We start from the raw sequence: 21,433 nt of genomic DNA on the forward strand, positions 1-21,433 counted from the left end.
TTCTCCACCATCAGGGCAGCTCTCAATCTCGTGTCCTTGTGCCGCAGGGTGAGGGTGAGCTCCTCACACAGTCCCTTGAAAGTGGCTTTTCTCATCCGAAAGTTCTGCAGCCACTGCTCGTCATCCCAGACTTGCATGACGATGTGACCCGCCACTCAGTGCTTGTTTCCTGAGCCCAAAAGTGGCGTTCCATGGTGGTGAGCATGTCTGTGAATGCCACAAGCAAACTTGTGTCATGCGTTACTCGAGTCTATATCATCATCGGAGCCCTCACTGTTACTTTGGATCATAAGGAATAACTCGACTGCCAAATGGGACGTGCTGGCGAGACTCGTCAGCATACTCCTCAGCAGTTCGGGCTCCATTCCCACAGACAGAAAGGGAAGACAGAGCGCGCAGTACAAGAAACGTTGAAAGATAGCACCAAATTGGACAGAAGCACAAGGATTGCTGGGATGCGAACCGATGCATCACAGGGTGTTGGGACAGGACCCAAAATGCCCCGCCCCTCTCTGCCCCCTTCCCACAAGCCACAGCACCAAGATGGGTAGAGGTGCAGTGTGGGATAGCTGCCCATAATGCACCACTCCCAATGCCTCTGCAAGTGCCTCAAATGTGGCCACGCCACTGTGCTTGCAGCTGTCAGTGTGGACAGACTGCAGCGCTTTCCCTGCTGCACTCTCCGAAGCCAGGTTTAACTCAAAGCACTCTACATCTGCAAGTTTAGCCATGCCCAACGAGTTGACACTGTCCAGCATGACAACAGTGGTCACAGCAAATCAGCTGCCTAACCATTATCAAGATTTTTGGAGGCATCACTGAAAAGCATAGTTTTAAGGAGGGATTTGAAGGAGGATAATGAAGTGTCTTTTTCAGTATTTACAATGAGCTCCCCCCATGCATTAGGGGAAGTATGGGTGAAAGCATGGAGGTGCTTGTACGAATATTATAAAAACAGGCAGTCAAGACTGGCATCATTAGTGGAATGACAGTTAATATCTCAATACTAAGAGACAATAGGTGGGTTGGGGCTATAGACCTCAAAAGTGCAGACAAGTAGTTTGTGCTTGTTGCAATGGAGAAGAGGCAGCCCATGGAGGGCTGCAAGGAACGGGGTGAGATGGACATAGAGATGTTCCAGGAGAATGATCTTTGCAGCAGCATTTTGAACATCCACAAACAGTGCCATAGGCATATATGATGCTCTACCAATAGAATAAAGATAGCTCCTTCTCCAAGAAGGTTACAGAGTAGATGTAAGGGCATTAATTACATTTCTGATACAGAGGTTTCTAGACAGGAGTTTACATGCAGAATGTGAAATTAACACACAACATAAGGGGCAGAACTGAAGCATAAAAATAGTCTCCCTATTCCCAAATAGAAGTTTTCTACTAAGATTTTACCCTGAAAATCCTACTATGTTACAGTTAGCTGTTGAGGTAATTCCTCCTCAAATAGAGGGCACAGCATTCTGTCGCCAATTATTGGCTAATCTTGCAGTATGGTTATATGCTGAGAAGTAACTCTAAAAACAGCATTGTGGGTTTCAGGATTATGGTCACACAATGATTTCAAGATCAACTTTATGACATTTCCAAATTGAAAGGTTTTTTTCTAAGTTCCAGTGTTAGAATCTCACCATGGGATATAAAAGTCACGCTTGTTTATTTTTGGTTCTTGCATTGTTACCATTCACAGAGAGTCTGCAACTTAGTTAACAGTTCTGCAGCTGATGTACAGGCCAGAACATCATCCAGGTTATTTTCACATAACTGTTGACTATGTAAATGTAGGGATAAGAGGAGTAAAAATATAGAAAATATTTATTTTTGCCAGAAAAGTAAAAAGCAATCAACTGAAAGAGACATAGGGAGCAGATATGTTACGTAATGGCATCCCATTTATACAGAGTCATTTTTCTGAGCATAACTACACTTTAAAGGGATGAGGTCAACTTGATTATGTGAAAATGGTACATTTTTAAAATTTACTTTCCCGAGAGAACTCCCTTTAAAGAATATATCCTGGAGTTTTGGTAATTATTATTTATTTTAATAATAAGACTTTTCTACTCCCTGTTGATATTTCAAAGGATCTTTTAGGCAGGCCTCAAAGCAATACCAAACAGGCCCAGACCCACTTCTCTTCCCTTCTGCCCTAATCCCTTTTCTCTCAGCCCACTCCTGCCTGCTGCCTCTTAAGTGTCACTTTCAGCTTTTCTGATGCTGTTTCTAGTGAATATCCTTTTGCAGAGCCTGGGTAGATTAAAAAAAAAAAAAAAAACAGTGAAACTGATTGTTCACAAAGTGCTGTTAAATACACACATATCTAACAATAAATTCTGTCTATTTTGTAATATTTTATGTACTGAAAAATCCCATGATGTCCAATATTTTCTTTATTAGATGCTTTAACACTGTACTTGTAGCCATGTTATGCAATCAGTGCCACAAATGAAGTAAGGTAATACTTAACTAAAGTAAGAGACATACAATAGTGCCTGTTCAGACTTGCCTTTCTTATCCAGAGAATAAGAAAAAAAAAACCACTGTATGTTATGGAGTCTTACAATACACAAATGCATTACAAAACATTACTCTTAATAGGACAGAAGGTGAGTACCATTTTGAACAACATTTCCTTTTGAACTTTTTCAACATAGTTACAGAATATAAATGTATCCTTTATAGAACTACTAGTATCTTGAGCAAGCATCTTTTAATGTAGATTGTTACCATTTTCTTTTCTTGATTTCAGCACCAATACCTATATAACTTTATTAAAAGCAATTCACATAGCTCAGTGGTTTGAGCATTGGCCTGCCAAACCCAGGGTTGTAAGTTCAATCCTTGAGGGGGCCATTTAGGGATCTGGGGCAAAAATTGGTAGGGGACAGGGATAGCTCAGTGGTGTGAGCATTGGCCTGTTAAACCCAGGGTTGTGAGTTCAATCCTCAAGGGGGCCATTTAGGGATTTGGGCCAAAAATTGGGGCTTGGTCCTGCTTTGAGCAGGGGGTTGGACTAGATGATCTCCTGAGGTCCCTTCCAACCCTGAGATTCTATGATTCTAAGTTCTCTATGATTCCTGGGTAGCCCAAAATTTTCTGCTTTTCCTTCCATGCCAAAGAAAAGATCCTGACTTTTCAACCCACTTTATCCCTTACTGTAAAAGAACAGGGAAAGTTTTCCAAAAAATCCAGTATGCCCAATATGCCTGTTATGAGCAGATGTAGACATGGCATATTCATTATAGTCAAGAAAAGCCTCAAATACTGCAGCCACATACTTAGAGTAAAGTTGTGAAAAGCAAGAGACAGCTGAAGCAACCCACTGGGAATAAATAGGATACCCCACCCCACCCCCTCTCAACCCAAAAACTTTTCCTGATGTTTGGAAAAGTGTAACTTTTTTATTTCATTCAATCTGGAATTCTCTCAACTTCCAGGACAGGAAGGGAAGGTGCCAAAATACCTAAAATGGTGATCACTATTTCCAACCTGAAACAAACCCCCCAGTTCAAGCCTTGTTTTGCAGGCTCCAGAGCTTCATGTAGTTCAGATAAGCCTCTGAAGTAGCAAATGCCTATCCAAATAGAACTGAACTCCACACCTTGTGAGGTTTGCGTCACTAGTTAGGATGACGCATACAATGGTTCCCAATCAGTAAGTCATGGTTGAAGGGTGCTCAGTGGCCAGCAGCCCTTCAAAGTATCTAAAGAGTTTTACATACTGTGCAGTACACTCACTTCAAAAACATCGACAACACTGCTGCTTCCATCAATGAGCATCCACTACAGAATTTTTCCTGTAGCACTTGCACAGCTCTGCCACAAAAGCAAATAAAATTCCCCACTGCACCATACAACAATTCTGGGCAATCACTAGATGTTGCAAATCCTGGGGTAATAATCAAACTATGAACGATTTACATTTTTAGCCAATACTGTTAAGCATGAGATAGCAGCAAAGGAAGGATCATAATTAGAAAAATTGCTCCTACCTTTAATTGTGCTTGGGCAGAAGATGTTCCCAAACTCCTGCTGCTTTGGTTTTAAAGACTGTGGTGCTGGCAGCCCTGGAGGCTGTGGGACTTGGAATAAAGGCTTCCCATTTGTAACCACTTGTCTCCTGGGACTTAAAGCAGGGAGGTGGATGGTACTTTCAGTGACGTTGCTCTGAGGAGCTACCCCTCCTCCAAGGGGCATCTTTAAATGGAGGCTGGTAGACAAGTTTCCAATAGCTGGCCTTGGGGTGCTGCTATTTGAAGATGGGCAGGGTGTTCCTGCATGAACTCTTATAGGCGGAATTTGCTGTCCGTTGATCATCCCGGGACCATGGGGAGTACCTGAGGTCCGGTGGTTCATACTGCATGACCTCCCATTCATTGTCAAGTAGTTGCAATGATCAAAATGTGTTATACAAATCCACAGGTATCAATGACATCAGGCTAAGGTCAGTATGTTATCCATAGTGATTAAGCCTGTTAAAAATACATAAATAAAAATATTTTACATTGTAGTAAATAATATATGATGACAGGGCTGTTCACAATATTTAACTATATGAAAAAATATTGATTATGATCAGCAAAGTGTGAGCAATATACAGGCAATCAAAGAGAGAGGACAAAGCTAAATGATGACTCAGAATTGTAATAAGAAAGCCTGCCCCTTCAAAAGCAGAAGTTTACAATAGGGTCAGCTGTCTTCATACTAGATAAACTAGCCATGAAAGGGAGTGAATACTGAGCAAGTCAAGGAAGTCAGCCTGGAGTGAAAAGCAGGGGCTGAGTGGAAATCAACACCAGGATGAGCACCACTATCCCATTCTGCCAGCTCTTCAGTCTGTTGATTAAAAAGGTGCTGAAAACCAAAAACACAGCAGCCAAGCAATATTCAGACACATACAAGACATTAAAGAGATGCCAGTTGACATTCTAAAGGTCAGAAATACAGCAGAACAGATTGCAGAGGGTTTTTTCTTTACTACACAGCATGGGACTCACTAGAAAAAAATCCTGTAAGAGTGCTCTACTGTGCTAATTTCATAAAAAATAATTGCAATCATTGCAAAGGTGGATCAAGATGTAAATCTTATAGATTCAGATTGTTTTTAATGTCCTAATAAAGCATAGGGCCAAAATTTTCAAAGGCAGCCTTTTAATTGTACAAGTCCAAGTTTTTCCAGAGTATTTTTCCACTTACATTTTTATGAATGTTCACATATACACACACGCAAACAGATCTGTGAACAGAAGCAGCATTTGTGGATGCAAATCAGGTGGTTAAAGATATCACACAAATGGGATAATTTGGGTCCCAGTTCAGCAAAACACTTAAGCACATGCTTAATTTTAACAACCAGATTCAGGTGTTTAAATTTAAGAATATGCTTAAGTGTTCTACTGATTAAGGACTTAGATACCTAGCTAACTGTTTTGCACAATTGCAGTTTTCACACACAAAACTGAGGCTCAAATTACACACGTTTATATTCAGACACACAGGATTCTATCTTGCAAATGACTAAGAACCCTGGCCTTGATCCAGCAAAACACTTAAACACATGAGTAGCCCCACTGAAATCAAAGGACACTGGGCTAGATGGTTCATGATTGAAGTCCATAGAACTATGTGACACAGAGGACACTTTGCAAAGGGCCCCCTTTTCTTTGCAAACAACTCTCATCTCATACCTGACAAACTCACTACACCAAACACATGTCTTTCAGGGTATTTATCCATAAAGTGAAGTATCTAGAGAAAACTCATAACTTGTGAAGACTCATTATCATTGCAAGATGTATGTACAGGTAATATTTAAGGAATAATGTAACTATATTGAAAATATGCTTTATGGTCTTGCAGAAAAAATTAGTCGCCATGGAATAATATTTTTTTGGTGATGACCCATTGGAGTCCTCACCACTCTTTGGTTAGCTGGTGCTGTAATGCAAGACTAATTGTCTAGCCTTACTCCATCCCAAGACTACCAATGGAAAGGCATCAGAGACAACCGGAAACAATCAAAACCAGCTAGAAGTGTTAAAAAAACAAAACAAAAAGGAATGTTTCGATAGATAGGGAATCTGACAGAGACAAAAGACTGTTTCAGTATATCAGAGAGTGGGGAGAGACACTCTGAATTCATTCACTGAGGAAATATCTTGTGAAGAAAGGGTGTTTTCATGAATGTTTGGATCCTGTTTCTGTAAAGTCAACCATCTCTGCAGCAGACTGAACTTTCAAGAGAAAACTACTTTATTAGGTAGGAAACGTAACTGTTAGTAAGGGTAGACCCAGGTTCGTGTTTTAGGATTTTGTTTTGTATTGTAACCATTTGTTTCTACCACTCTGTATTGTTTCTAGTTGAATCTCTACTCTTTCTAAAATAAAGCTATTTTTGTTTTAGTATAAGTGCTCATATGTGAGGTGTGTTATACAGGAGTGGTGATTTAAAGTCTGACCAGTAAACTGGGGCATATTGCTCCTTAGGGGCAGAGGCTCTGGGGTTTCTGTGAGTAGCCAGCGTCAGGAGCTAGATATCACAGGGGAACACTTCAAGGGGACTCGGGTGCATCTCTTGTTAACCTGCGAGACAGAGACGGGGTGGCATAGGCCACAGAAGAGTGTTTGAGTAGCTGAAAGGCTGGTGATGTCAGGGAGCTAACACCCAGTTACTACTATCAAGACTCCCTCATGCTGGAGGCAGGGGTAACAAGGTGACTCTCAGTGCCAGGTACCCAGAGAGCCATCGCTGACTACTCTACTCACATGCTTAGAGTTAAGAACTTCAGTCCTACAAGGTCTAAGCACTACGGCCCTGATCTACCCAAGAAAAGCATACACTTAACTTCTTTGGTGAATTGGGATCCTAGGTCTCAGTTCCATGAAGATCAAGCGTGTGTGCGTGCACATGTGTATTTTATATATATACCGTTTAATATATATCAATTAGACACACACATATACACACATGCACACACATATTTCAGTTTGTTATTCGATAACAAAGGGTCTAATCTAATCCTATTCCCTTATTTTTCATTGTTATTTTTTATATTACAAGAATATAAATTAGAAAACATATTGGTTAAAAAGCAATATCATTTATTTTCATGCATGGCTGCAGCATAAATCACATTTTCCAACTCAACCAAGGACAGACAGAGCTGAATGTTCTTAGATTCCCAAGGTTCATTTTAGTAAGCAGAATGTACTTTGCCCTAACACAGGTGACTGGCTCTTTAGAAAAGAACTTATAAACAAAAAGCTGTCATGCTGTTGGCAAGGCTATACACTACAGCAGTATAAATGGGCAGCAAGTCAAAATCATTCTTGTCTATAATTTTTAACTACATTAGAAAAGTACAAACATAATAAAGAAGAGATTATACATGACAGGTTTATTAGTTTTGTTCAGCAACAGTGTATTTAGATTAATTGACGGAAGAATATTTCTACACAATATATATACACACACCTAAAGGGCCCTATCAAATCCAGGGCAATATATTCCATGTGTTTTTAATACTCTGATTTCCTTGTTATTTTTTATGTAATACTGTATGCTACAATAAACCGCAATACTCGGGTTTGTTTTTGTTGTACTTTTATCATCTGTTACTGTTTTTCACACTTACAGAAAAAATTTACTATACATCATTGGATTTCAAGCTAACCATTGTACCAATATAATTCATTAATTTCAATTATACTTAAGTTGATGTTCTTCTTTTGATAGTCATGTGTAACTTCTTTTAGTACTGATTGAGATTTATGTGCATGGAAGAAAACACACCCATTAGTCAACAATATTAAAGGGACACTGTCAAAATAAGTATATATTTTAAAATATAATTATGTGTGCTACTAAAAACACCTTAAATTTTCAAAAATAAGCCAATTTAAAAAAATCTAATTTAATTTTCACCATCTCTGCCTCTGTTTCCTTTTTCATACATATACATAAGTTATATTTTGAACTGCAGCAAATTTACAGCACCTGCAGAGGTCCCCAATATCCTCTGTGGAGAAGGCAATTGCAGATAAGTCATTTCGCTTCTCTGCAATTTCTTCCTTAGTTTCCCCATATTTCTGTTACAGGTACTTACCTGCCCCCCACAACCATAGTATCTGACTGCCTCACAATCTTTAATGTATTTGTCCTCACAACATCCCTGTGAGATAGGAAAGTGCTATTATTCACATTTGACACATGGGGAATTGACGCACAGAAAGACTAACCGATTTGCCCAAGGTTACAAAGAAAATATTTGGCAGAGCAGGAAACTGAAGATGGGTCTCCTGAGTCCCAGGCTAGTACCCTTTCTCCCCTTTACTCCCAGCTAGCCTAGCAGACCCACTGATTCTCTCATAGGTTTCCTGATTTTGATATACTTTGAGAATGTTTTAATGTCTTTGGCTATTTGCTATTTAAATTCCCTCTTCACCCTCATTTCCATCTTACACTTTACCTGGCATAGTTTATGCTGCATTCTATTGGCTTCCCCTGGGGCTGGATTTCCGTTTTCTGCAGAATACCTGTTTGGTTTAAATAATCTCCTGAACTATGCCATTTAACCCTGGTGGGGGTTTTGTTGTTGTTGTTTGTTTTTTCCTCCAGCCCATCCTATTTCCTTTTTTGGTTAATGGTGTACATGACTTCTGTGACTGTTTACATACAATTTTGTAGCCTACATGCCAAACATAAGGATTTTAATTTCTGTACTTTTTACTGTAGGGTATTTTTAAATTCCCTTCCTCATTGGTAAATCCACTGGTCTAGATTTTGTTATGACTTCTCTCTGAGCGATGGTGAAATTAATTTTATTGGGGTCATTATCACATAATCAGTCAACAAGTGTTACATCTTAGACCAACTCTTGTGTGTCACTTCAGGCTAATTTGGAGAAGGACACTTGTGTGCACTCAAATCAGTGTTCCAGGAAGCCACCATTTATGCAGCTGAGAAATTGCTTCTCTAAACCTTGCCCCATTGTGACATTTGACCAATTTATATCTGTAGTAGTTGAAGTCACCCTTTGCTAGTTCTATTACATTTAGTGCTTGTGTACATGGCAAATTAAATCAATGAAGCTATATCAGTCATAAGTCTTTGTGTGCACACTCTCTTATTTCAGTGTCTTTACATTGATTTTGTTAAACTGATAAGGAAACAACTTAAGTTATATTGCTATAAAAGCACTGTTATACAAAAATAAGAGAGAGTGTCCACACAGAGACTTAAACCGAAATAACTAAGGATGTAAAGTACAACAGATATTGCTATTTTGGTTCCATTAACCATATAGATAATACCTTAATTGCTCTTTGATCTCCCTCAACATTGTGTGTACAGTATCCCTCTTCTGATCAGGAAGCCTCTGAGGAAAAGATAAAAAAAACTGGGCGGGTTTAGTCTTGAAAAAAGACGACTGAGGGTGGGACCTCATAACTGTCTTCAAATATTGAAAAGAGGAGAGTGATCCATTGTTCTCCACATCCAGTGAAGGTAGGACAAGAAGGAATGGGTTTAATCTGCAGCAAGGGAGAATTAGCTTAGATATTAGGAAAAACTTTCTAACTATAAATGTTGTCAAGCTCTGGAATAGGCTTCCAAGCAAAGGTGTGGTATCCCTGTCACTGGAGGTTTTTAAGAACAGGTTGGGCAAACACCTGTCAGGGATGATCTAGATTTACTTGGTCCTGACTCAGTACAGGAGGTTGGACTTGATGACTTTTCAAGGTCCCTTTTAGGCCTACATTTCTATGATTGCATAACCCTGCTATTATTTGTGTGTGGCTTCAGATTTATATCCATATGCATTCTACTGTATGGTCTTTACCACGTAGAAATATTATCTGACTAGATGCTATGGAATCTTTTATATACAGTTTAGTCTGTTCATCCAGATAGATTATAGCCAAGTATTATAATATGTCACTGATTTTTATCATTTCATGATGTTTCAGTCATATCTATTATTCACACAGGGACCAGTTCAGAAGAGCATTTAAGTGTATGCTTAAGACCGTCCCTACTCAGCAAAGCACTAAAACATGTGCTTAACTACAAGTCAATGGGACTTAAGCACATGCTGAAAGTTAAGTGCATGCTTAAATGTTTTGCTGAATAGTAACTGACCGTTGAATCAGATCCATAACCACCCGCAACATGGTTTAAAAAAAAAAATCCTTCTGACCATACTAATCATGAAAAATGTAAGTACATCGCATCAAAGAAATCATGGAATACAAAATTATAACTGAAACATGTAAATACAAATGTATTAAATGTAATATCTTCAATCAACTAGACTTACCAGTTCAGAATTTAGAAACACAAAAATATTACTAATAAAATTAAAACTGTCCTGAGATTGTATTAATTTATTGGACAGATTTTACTTTACTGTAACATCAGATATGTGATATAAACATGAGCATTTTATTTTGTTTATAGTTTGAAAATAACATTTAAAAATGGGTAAAGTCCATTCTCGGGTCTATCCTTCCTCCCACTGATGTCTGCAGAAACATGATTAGGCCCACTATTTTTAAAACTGTATTTTATTTAGCTGACATCATTGTTACTAACAACATGACAACAGTTACTCAAAATCCACATGTCTGACTCATGAGTCTACTCTCAGTAAACCACATAGTAGGAGTTTAATTCAAGCTGCAGGACTGGAAAAACTGAATCAATTCCTTCATAAAGAGAAACAAAAGATGAATTCACAAATATCTGTGCCTCTACTACAGTATGCATACGCAATATAAATACATTGAGGGTAGTCCTATCGGAAGATAAAACTCATTGACTTCAACAGAAGTAGAGTTAGACCCTTGCTGAGTGTCTGAAAATCTCACCTGTACAATTTGATCCTATAATTCCTATTTAGAAAAAAATTCCCAACAAAGTCAATAGTAGTTTTGCTTGAGTGAGAAGTGCAAGACTGGGTCCCTATAAGAGAATAGGTCAATAATATTTGATGGGTCTAACTTAAATTATCAGAAATATTGAACATTCAGGGTTCATATTCTTATGCTATTTGACTCATTCTGTTGCAGCTCTTATGGTACCCCATTCATTGTTTGGAAGATACTCAGAAAAAAGACTGATCCTTTCTTCTCTCTAGAGATATTCAGACTTTTAATCTTATGTTATGCATTTTTTGCAGTGCATCTCAACAAACCAGGATAAGAAGTATTATGAACCAAAGATTTTCTGACAAAAGTATTAATATACAAAACCACTACATAATGTGTGAGTTTATATTGCTCTGCACATAACATTACCTAACACAAAGCCACGAAAGCAAGAAGACTGGAAGTGAAGGCATCTAACAGTCCCTATTCTCTACTCCTCCACCCAGAGACACACATCTCACCACTGGCACAACCAACATATACCTCAGATAACACCCACAACCATAAAATTCTGCCCTTGTAGGAATGCAGCCTTCCAGCACCCCTTCCCTGAGCTCCTCATCAACACTCACAAACCAGACTTCCTCCAGACTCTCTCCTTGCTATCTTTTTTGCACAGGTCTTTAAAAAAACCCAACACCACTCACTTACGTTCGGGTAAGGGGGTGTTGGAAGGGGACAGAGCTGTCATGATAGCCACTCAAATTGGTTAGCAAAGCTCCCCCTCTGACAAGAACACTGTTCTTCACCCTGCAGGCTTCCCTATTTGCTTCTTGACTATCCGTTTTAGCTTGAAGTTGTCAGCCATAAGAGATCTTCAGGTAATATGGCCTCAGTCTTTCACAGTCAGTCAGTCAGAAACCCATACATATTACCCCCATTGAAATGGTGAAAAGTCATTACCCTCCTTCACATCATCTCCAAGGCCTGATAAGTCACTTGGTTAGAATCCTGAACTCACCCTGAACAGGAGAGAGATTGGATGCCAGTAAGTGCTACATGTCTGCCTCCAATTTTTGGTTTCTTCCTCTGAAGCAGCAGAAGCTTCAGAGTCCAAGAGGTCCTTGCGGGCTCCTGCAGTTTCTGTGTCACAGGTGCTGCTGGGGACAAGATTTAGCTGAGAGTAGGCCCAAACTTAGAAGCTGATTTTCCTTAATATATGAGGATGTGTGTTGTGAATTGGAGGTCAGGATAAAGCCCTTTCTAGGGTTATCTGGCTCTAGTTCAAAGATCACACAATAGTATTGCTATTAGGTCACTATTAAAGGCTGAAATCCACATTTTTCCTCCTTAAATGGCTGGAACGTACCCATTACAAGTGACTTTTAAACCATGTTAATTCATTGAAGTATTAATTTGAATAAAAATTATTTTAAATCACCCAGAACAGAATTCTCTCATTCACACTAGTATGAATCTGAAATAACTCAAGAGTCTGTCCCTGGAGTAAATTTACACTGATGTACCTAAGAATAAAATCTGTTCTCTTAACTTTCAGACTCCATCTAAATGGATATAATCATTACAAGAAAAGAAAACAAAGTACTGAAGAGAGTACAGGAACCCACAGAGTGTATTATTCTCTAAAGCCCTTTTCACATTAGAGCACACATTGTGCTAATTACAGCCACTTGTCTGAAAACTCATCAAGTCAGTTTTAAGCAGAACTATGTCTGATACCTAATTCCAAACACACTTGTAGTGAGCAGACTGTGGATCTCTGATGTGGAGAGGTCAACAGCCACAGACCCAGTCTTGCAAATCCATGCTCATGTGAAAAGTCTATACTTCCCATTCACAGTCCCATTAGCTTGTCTACACTAGTGCCCCCCACCCCAGTCTTCCATTGCCAACCATCAGAGCTAGCTATGGTGAGCTCCAGTGCAGAAAGGACAACAGCAGCTGTGTATGGTTTTGCCACCCAGGTTATCTACCCGACTCAGAACAGGCTTAGATGACAAGGTGATAGAATCACAGGCACCACTGGCAACTCCTCTACACTGGATCTCCCACTGCGGCTAATGCAATGGTGAGAAATATTAAGAAAAGCAGCAGTGGGGATATTGGTCTGTGCTCACCTTGTTTGCTCTCAAGCCTCCCCAGGAAAGGGGGTGAAGGGGTTGGGTGGGGGGATATTTCGGGGAACAGGAACTTCAAGTGGTCCTTTTCTTGAATCTTTGGCTAACTCACTTGGTGGTGGCAGCGATATAGTTCCAAGGACAAGGAAGAATGTGCGCCTTGGGGAAGTTTTTAACCTAAGCTGGTAAAAATAAGCTTAGGGGGTCTTTCATGCAGGTCCCCACATCTGTACCCTAGAGTTCAGAGTGGGGAGGGAACTCTAAGACAGCTGCTCTCACTTTCACTTTCCAAAGCTTTTAATTAAAGAGTTAACAGTTTCCAACAAGGTCAGAAACTATCTTAGTGTCTCAGGGGAGAAGAAAAAAAATATCCAGTTGAAGCCTGGAACAGAAATGACAACTTAGCGAAGTTTAACAAAGAGAAATTACCAGTGACACAAAAAGGCCTGAAGATTAAGCTGTCACTTTGGGGAGCATTAAACGGCTCTCTGGCATTTCTTTGACGTGAGTGACACTTGTGGTTGCATCTGGACTACAGAAAGTGCAGGGCTGTTGTTTTATTTTGTTTTTAAAGGGGAAGATTTTTACCATCTGGAAGGGACAGAATTTGGCTCTAAGGAGAGATGGGAGAAGCTTTTCAAGATTTTGACAACATTTTTTCAGGAGAGCATTCACAAAAGCTCCCAAAGAAACCTGTCCGTCTATTTTGACCAGCTGCAGCCCCCTTCCTTTCCTAAAATCATTGGTGCAATGGTGTGCCTGTTCACCCTTTGGCTCTGGTTTGCAGCCGAAATACCAGCACCAACCCTGGCTGCAGTGAGTGAGACCCTTCCCCAGCTCCCACTCCTCCCTGCCGGAGGGGGACAGGAACGCCCTGGCTCCCCCTGCCTCCTGCTTCGCCCATTCCACTGTCCCCTGCTGGAGGGGGAGGGCAGTGCCCCCGGCTAATGGCTGGGTGCGGGGACTATCCCCAGCTCCCAAGACTGCAGCAGGGAGGGTACAAGCAGAGCGGCAGCCACGCTGCCTCTGGTCAGCCCCCCACCCGCGGCCCCCTAGCAGCAGCGCTGGCTACCGAGCGAGCGCACCAGCTACCTGGGCTCAGCCTTGAACTCGCTTCTGAGGCTGGCTTAGAGGAGGGAGGGCGCCCTGGTAAACTGACATGACCTCTCAGGTGGATTGCACACCGCTGGGGGCACCACTGGGCTTCTCAACCAGGCTGCGAGCGTCCAGGTCTCCTGTCCTCTCTGCGGGGCTCTGAATACGGCACTTCAGTACAGCACACGCTGACGTGCTTAGAGCAAATTAGCCGATCCCTGCCAACGTGTGTACTAATCTATTAAATGCACCATCTATATCGAAATCAGACAGGTACCGGCCAGCTGCCAAAGGGGAAATGAGGGACACTTCCAGTGTCAAGGTGCCACAAGTACTCCTTTTCTTTTCGCGACTATCAACCAAGTGCTTTACTCTATTCTCTGCCCACAAAAGAAACGCAGAGGAGAGCATCAAACAGTCATGTTCTTTCCAGAGTTAATACCTTGAGGAGGAAATTATGAAATCTTGACTTAATCATCGACCCGATGACAAATCCCGCGGAGTCAGAGAATGCTTGTCCCGACGTTCCAGACATTGCTATTTCTCTATCGCTACAGCAGACTTTTCATTAAAGTGAGTAACTTCGAAGTAACTTCACCACAAGATTTAAGCAAACAAACAAACATTGAAGCCTGCGAGAAGATTGCTGCAGACTCATGCTTTCCAAAGCAGTCTCGGCAGTTTGCAGAAAAACACCAGATAATTTATAGGACTGGAGCTGAGAAGCAGGATATAGTCCCTTACAGTGGGAATGAGACATGGGAATAATATTTGACACTAGGCATGAATAAAATGTAAAAGCATATGTTTGCTGGAGAGCTGACAAAAACGGAGCGGTGAAGGGTCTTACATGTAATTGTTGGATGTGTATACATACCCCAACTCCAGCATTTATATTTACACACACACTCTGTAAAACAATGAATCTATATTACAACTACACTTTAAAATAAACTATAACTACTGAAGACTTAACTGTCTGCATATACATATACAGCATTCCTCACGTCATTCATTCACCCGGTTCTTACTCTTCTCTAAAAAGTCTCTTTCGGTCTAAAGTTTACACTAGTTACTAGTTGACAAACTACCAAGCCTTTGCTTTGCCTGTAAGATTTCATGAGCCTCATCTCTTGTCAATTAACCCTTCGCCTCCTCCTGCAAATAAATCTCACACCCACCTATGGTCAGATTAAAACAGCCACCGCCCCTTTCATTTTTACACATTGTCGTTCTACGATACATACAGCCATGGGCTACATTTCAGATTCCTTGTGGGAAGCTGTACTCTGTCCACCTCCCAGCTGATCAGTAAAGCACACTCTACCTTTCCCTCTCACACACACTTCCCCCTGAAGAAGGAGAGGGGGAAAGTGTGTATACAAAACAGTTTAGACTCCACAGGATTGCGGCTGCTGCCGTGGTGTTTTTGCTAATGTGCGTCTCTTAGCTTGGTTTGAGGATAGGTCAGCTTTTACTTTTGTGTGCTTGCGCCTGCAAGCAAAGTTCCTATGGCAGCATCCACTTACCAGGTAACCAGGTTTTCCACAACAAAGCCCAAGGTGCATATTCCTTCTCCAGGCAGAGCCTCTCTCTCCTCTAAACAAGAATGACAGCAACTACTTGCAAGCAGAGAGCTGAATAAAGAAATGCAACTTTGGTTCCCTTCAAACACACTTGAGAGAGGCTATCCACTTGAGCATGAACAGTTTCCATCAGGGCTCGGGAAGAGACATACAAAGAGAGGAGTGGGGAAAGTTGCTTTTTCTTTTCTTGTGGGGAAATCTGGTTTTACAAAACTTGAGGGGCTCGCCTCTCACTGCCGTGTCCCGCAATCAGTGTCCGTAGGGGAGGAAGATGAAGTTGACTTGTTTGGTGACCTTGCTAGCTCACTGCTGTAATTTTGTTCCTGTGATAGGAGAGGTGCTGTCTGTCCAGGCTTGTCTGGGGAAGAAGGGGGTCCGGGGTGCAAGCGCCAGGAATTGCGCTGCCCGTGCTCTCCGCTGGTTGTATCAATGCTGTGTGGACAGGGGGATTGCAGTACAGGGAAGGAGGGTGAATGCTTAAGGGCCGCCAGCCAGCAGCCTCCCGAGTGCCAGAGCCTAGGAGGGGAGGGAGGGGGCAAGGGGGCGGGTAACTCCTGGTCAGCCGGTTGGCTAATTCAAAGGCAGAGTGTGTCTCTCCCCCTCGGCACTCACTCTGACTCACACACACGGGGAGACTGGGAAAGAGAAACTAGGCGACTGACAGGCTGGTGACACTTCCCTGCCTCCCTGGGCATTCTTTATGGTTGTACTTGATTTGGTGTGAATAAGGGTAGATCTGTTTCCATGTAATCCCCCTGCACTGCTTCCTGGTTCTGGAAACATTGACAGAGAACATGGAAAGCCCAGTAATCCCACAGAAAGGACCAGAAAAATACTTAGGCTGGTTTCTGACCACCCCTCCCAAAAGAGTTCAGGGGTATTTGCTCAGGGTTATGGTTCAGCCCATTAAAGAACTAGATCCAGCTGTAAAATTTGATTCTGGTTCAGATTCTCAGTGTAGCCAGGGTATTGGAGCAAATCCTCTTCATCTTATACTGCATACCCACAGCCACACACTGTGCTTGATTCTCTTCTAGGATTCGCCAGTGGAACCAGGCAGCTGGGTACTGTGGAAGGCAGAGCAGGCAAGCGCATCTTAGGACATGGACAAAGCCAGTTGCGTGCGTGTGTGTGTGTAGTGTCAGTCTATACTAGGGCCTGCCTACACAAGGATAAAAGGCATACTAACACATCAGCATGAACATATGCTGCTAACACCTGTTAAAATGCAAGTTGCCTTGTCTTCACTAGGCTTTTAGAACCTGTTAGCTAATGTGTTTTTTTTTAAAACACACGTTTTATCCTGTATGGGTAGCCCCTTAGAGAAGCATGAAATCAGCTTCTGTGGATCCTGGGGGCAGTACATCAGAGCAGAAGTCCAGGGATAACCATCATGCATTCTTAGTGATGGGATCTGCTCTAAATATAATCCCCAAGAAAGGGTAGCTGTGGTACTGTGGATGCAGCTGCCGCCACAGACAATGGAGGTTTTAAATTCTGTACCTACAAGGGTGAATCAAGCCCACTAATGTGCAAAGAACTACAGAGCCATGTGATAAATTGCATTTGTGCAATTTATGGTCTCCTCCTATGTACGATGCCCACTAAATATATCACCACCAGCACACTGCCCCCTACTCCATCTTCACCAGGGCTACTTCTAACATTCCAAACTGCTGAGCAGCTGCCAACACCTACCTTTAAAAAAAAAAAAAAATCATGGAGAAATGTTTCTCCCCCCCGCCAAATTTGGAGTTTTCCTCCAGAATTACACTGGCTTGAGGCCCCAGACAAGCAATGTACAATCTTGTACCAGAGATAGTTTAAGATTTAATATATCACAACGTTTCATAGATAGAAAGAAGAGTATTAAGCTTTTGGAAAGAGGAGATGGCCTGATTTCCAATGGGACACACAATATTTGCTTGGAGTCCTAGAAGTTCCAGAGATATCGGACCTTAGCAGCACAGCATAACTATGTATGAAAACACTAATTCAGGAATTTTAAAAGAGGTTTGGTTTTTTAAAATGCATGTTCTAATTTTTATGTCTTAGGCCTAGAGAGGCAATTGGAATAATGGGGGTGAAATCCATGCTCCATTGACTTCAGTGGGGCTAGGGTTTCACCGATGGTAACTAAAGGCTGGATCCTACACCCACTGAAGGCAGTGGGAGTGCTGCTATTGACATCAGGGGGTGTAGGATTGGGACCTAACACAGCCTGGATTTAGAAGCAAAGGTTTTAAGAAAAACAGTGTAAGAGTAGCCACTGGAGTCTGTATTCTTGTCAGCAAGTTAAGGAAGTATGGGCTGGATGAATGCACTATAAGGTGGGTAGAAAGCTGGCTAGATTGTCGGGCTCAACGGGTAGTGATCAATGGCTCCATGTCTAGTTGACAGCCGGTATCAAGTGGAGTGCCCCAAGGGTCGGTCCTGGGGCCGGTTTTGTTCAATATCTTCATAAATGATCTGGAGGATGGTGTGGATTGCACTCTCAGCAAATTTGCGGATGATACTAAACTGGGAGGAGTGGTAGATACGCTGGAGGGGAGGGATAGGATACAGAAGGACCTAGACAAATTCGAGGATTGGGCCAAAAGAAATCTGATGAGGTTCAATAAGGATAAGTGCAGGGTCCTGCACTTAGGACGGAAGAACCCAATGCACAGCTACAGACTAGGGACCGAATGGCTAGGCAGCAGTTCTGCGGAAAAGGACCTAGGGGTGACAGTGGACGAGAAGCTGGATATGAGTCAGCAGTGTGCCCTTGTTGCCAAGAAGGCCAATGGCATTTTGGGATGTATAAGTAGGGGCATAGCGAGCAGATCGAGGGACGTGATCGTTCCCCTCTATTCGACATTGGTGAGGCCTCATCTGGAGTACTGTGTCCAGTTTTGGGCCCCACACTACAAGAAGGATGTGGATAAATTGGAGAGAGTCCAGCGAAGGGCAACAAAAATGATTAGGGGACTGGAACACATGAGTTATGAGGAGAGGCTGAGGGAGCTGGGATTGTTTAGCCTGCAGAAGAGAAGAATGAGGGGGGATTTGATAGCTGCTTTCAACTACCTGAAAGGGGGTTCCAAAGAGGATGGCTCTAGACTGTTCTCAATGGTAGCAGATGACAGAACGAGGAGTAATGGTCTCAAGTTGCAGTGGGGGAGGTTTAGATTGGATATTAGGAAAAACTTTTTCACTAAGAGGGTGGTGAAACACTGGAATGCGTTACCTAGGGAGGTGGTAGAATCTCCTTCCTTAGAGGTTTTTAAGGTCAGGCTTGACAAAGCCCTGGCTGGGATGATTTAACTGGGAATTGGTCCTGCTTCGAGCAGGGGGTTGGACTAGATGACCTTCTGGGGTCCCTTCCAACCCTGATATTCTATGATTCTATGATTCTATGATAAAGATCCTGTCACCTGATGGGGAAATTAACTGTTTATAACCCTGATGTGAATGAGACTAGGAAAGTTCAGTCTCTTTAGCCAGCACTCCTAAGCCTCACTCCCTTTTCACCTTTTAATGGCCATGGAAGAGCCCTATAGTAACTCCCACGGACTGTGTGCCTGTGGGAGGGCAGACGGACTCTCCTGAAAACCAGGAATAGCCCTGCATAAAAGACTTGAGTTCCCTAGAGGTAGCTCTGCCACTCATTCCCTAAGGGGACAGAATGGAGGGGATGTTAAAACACTTTAGTATCTGGACAAACTTACCCCTGAGCCAGTGTTGATCTCCTTCTGGGGCTTGCTCAGCAGGAAGTCATGCATAGTTTGTATTGGGAAGTGCTCTGCAAGAGTCCTGTGTGCTACTGCTTTTATGTACTGTGCACTCATCACCTTATATTATCACTGACGTGATAGCATAGCATAGGAACAGGGCCCCAGGAGGAGCAGCTTCATGCTCATGTCATGCGGTGGAGTTGCCTTCATCCAACCTTGAGCCTATGGCTTCTGAGACCTAATTAGAGCTAACACTCTTTTTCCATTAGCCTGGCCTCATTTTTACTTCTGTATTTTATTTTAAAGAAGCCTGGAAATGTACAAGAGGAGATGTACTTTTCCATACAATTTTCTTTAAGCTTCCTGGGTCCAGTAAATTTGCATGAAGATATTAATGCATCAAGAGTTCCCATAATCTTACATTGTTATCCAGTCTACTTATTGCTAAGTATATGGATGCCCCAGCAGTGAGTGGATTAGATCTTAAGTGTAACTGCCATATAGGACATTTGTAGTTTTATGCAGAAAGTATGTGTAAGTTATGGATATGACCCTTGACACTGAAGCAGAGTTTGGGGAAGGCCAAAAGAGCATCTGAGTGCTTTCACAAACCCAGGATTGGAGCTTCCATTAGAAGGAAGGAGGAAGCCCCTCTTCAACTATTCCCTGTTGCTGTTGGGTAGCAACTTGTCGTAACCCATCAGAGCGCGTAAGACCAGGTATTTTTAGTGTAGACCCTTTTGTCATATATCTCTTATACACCAGCCTCCAGGAGAGTTGTGCCCTCGGGAGAAGCACCTGGTAAGAAGGAACAAGAGGAGGAAGTGAATTATTTTTGTTGAATTCTTTTGTCCAAACTGACCATTTTATTTTTGGACTTCTGTTACCCTGGAAAGGGCAGCGCTTAGTTTAGCCAGAGGGAAACTAGCAATGGGGAAATGGAGAAAGTGGCTACATCACCAGAGGACCAGGTAAAAGATATGTGTGATAGATGGTTTAGGTTTAGCTGGCTTTTCATGCCTGTGTGCTGTTCTTACAGTGTAATATGGGGTAAAGTCTGAGCATTCAGCACTCAAAGCTGGAAAAAACTTTGCTTATTCTTTCAGATGTTTGTGGCACCTTGACCAAAAAAAAAAAAAAAAAAATCTTGCTAGCTGATTCAAAAGTCTAATTCTTGAATTTTATCTCTGATCTTACCTTCTGTTTCAATAGTAGTAGTAGTAGTAGTAGTAATGTAACTGATACAATTTACATTAACTAAGGTGAAATGATAAAAGACTGAAGTGCACCCTATGTAAAATAAGGAATAGCACGTACCCAGGATTAAAGTTAAATCCATTCCAAAATGCTGGGGTTATATTCCCCAGTTTTCAATGTGAAAGCAAGTCTTGTGTCTCACCACAGGAAACAGACTGAAACGCTTGAGAGGAGCATATATGCACATGCATTTTTCGCCCCATTGTTTGTCGCTCCAGCAGCCCTCAGCTAGAAACCTCTTCCTGTTCCTTGAACTTAGATGTTTAACACCTAGATGTGGCAGGACTAGAGGGAACCAAAGCTCTTTATTCAACCTGACTGTGGTAAGTTTTCAGCTAATAGCTAGTCCTACAAATGGGGCACACTTAGATGTGAGTTCTTGGGTCAAGGTCTTGTTCTTCAGCTTGATAAGTACTAGCCAAAGCCTGTAGCTCTGACTCAGTCCTTATGTTAAATCAATGAGAGTTTCCCCATGAATAATTACAGAGTAAGGGCTACAGAATTTGGATTGCTAATTTTATTCTCCATCTACCTGGCCCAATTTTACAAACAAAACCATCAGAAAGAGTCTTATTTGCTATGTAACCATCAACATCTCCCTCACTCCCTTTATTTCAGAATACCTCTGGACGATTTCTGAAATTCCTATCACCAACAAAGCCAGCCTCTTCTCCCTTCCACTCCTGTGCAAACCTAAATAAGTCACCAAAACAACAGAACACACCAGTGGAAGCTAAGACATATGCATTTAGAACCCAACATGAG

General features: G+C 41.9%; 1 protein-coding gene across 2 annotated transcripts in view; it reads right to left on the reverse strand.

Moving 5' to 3' along the window:
• The window catches only part of GLIS3 (GLIS family zinc finger 3), a 267,494-nt gene extending 251,344 nt beyond the window's left edge, over positions 1-16,150 (reverse strand). The window contains exons 1-2 of one of the 2 annotated variants that reach the window (XM_084628537.1): positions 15,639-16,150; positions 4,003-4,482 (exon numbers count right to left, since the gene is read on the reverse strand). In XM_084628537.1, the coding sequence (XP_084484663.1) occupies positions 4,003-4,387 (385 nt within the window). In that variant the 5' untranslated portion in view covers positions 4,388-4,482; positions 15,639-16,150. Of the gene's footprint in view, positions 1-4,002; positions 4,483-11,897; positions 12,026-15,638 lie in introns of those variants that run through there. The other variant, XM_084628538.1, reaches the window with a different exon arrangement.
• Positions 16,151-21,433: the final 5,283 nt, after the last annotated feature.

This window comes from Lepidochelys olivacea (genome assembly GCF_965140295.1).
Source record: "Lepidochelys olivacea isolate rLepOli2 genome assembly, chromosome: 5".
Taxonomy (NCBI): Eukaryota; Metazoa; Chordata; order Testudines; family Cheloniidae; genus Lepidochelys; species Lepidochelys olivacea.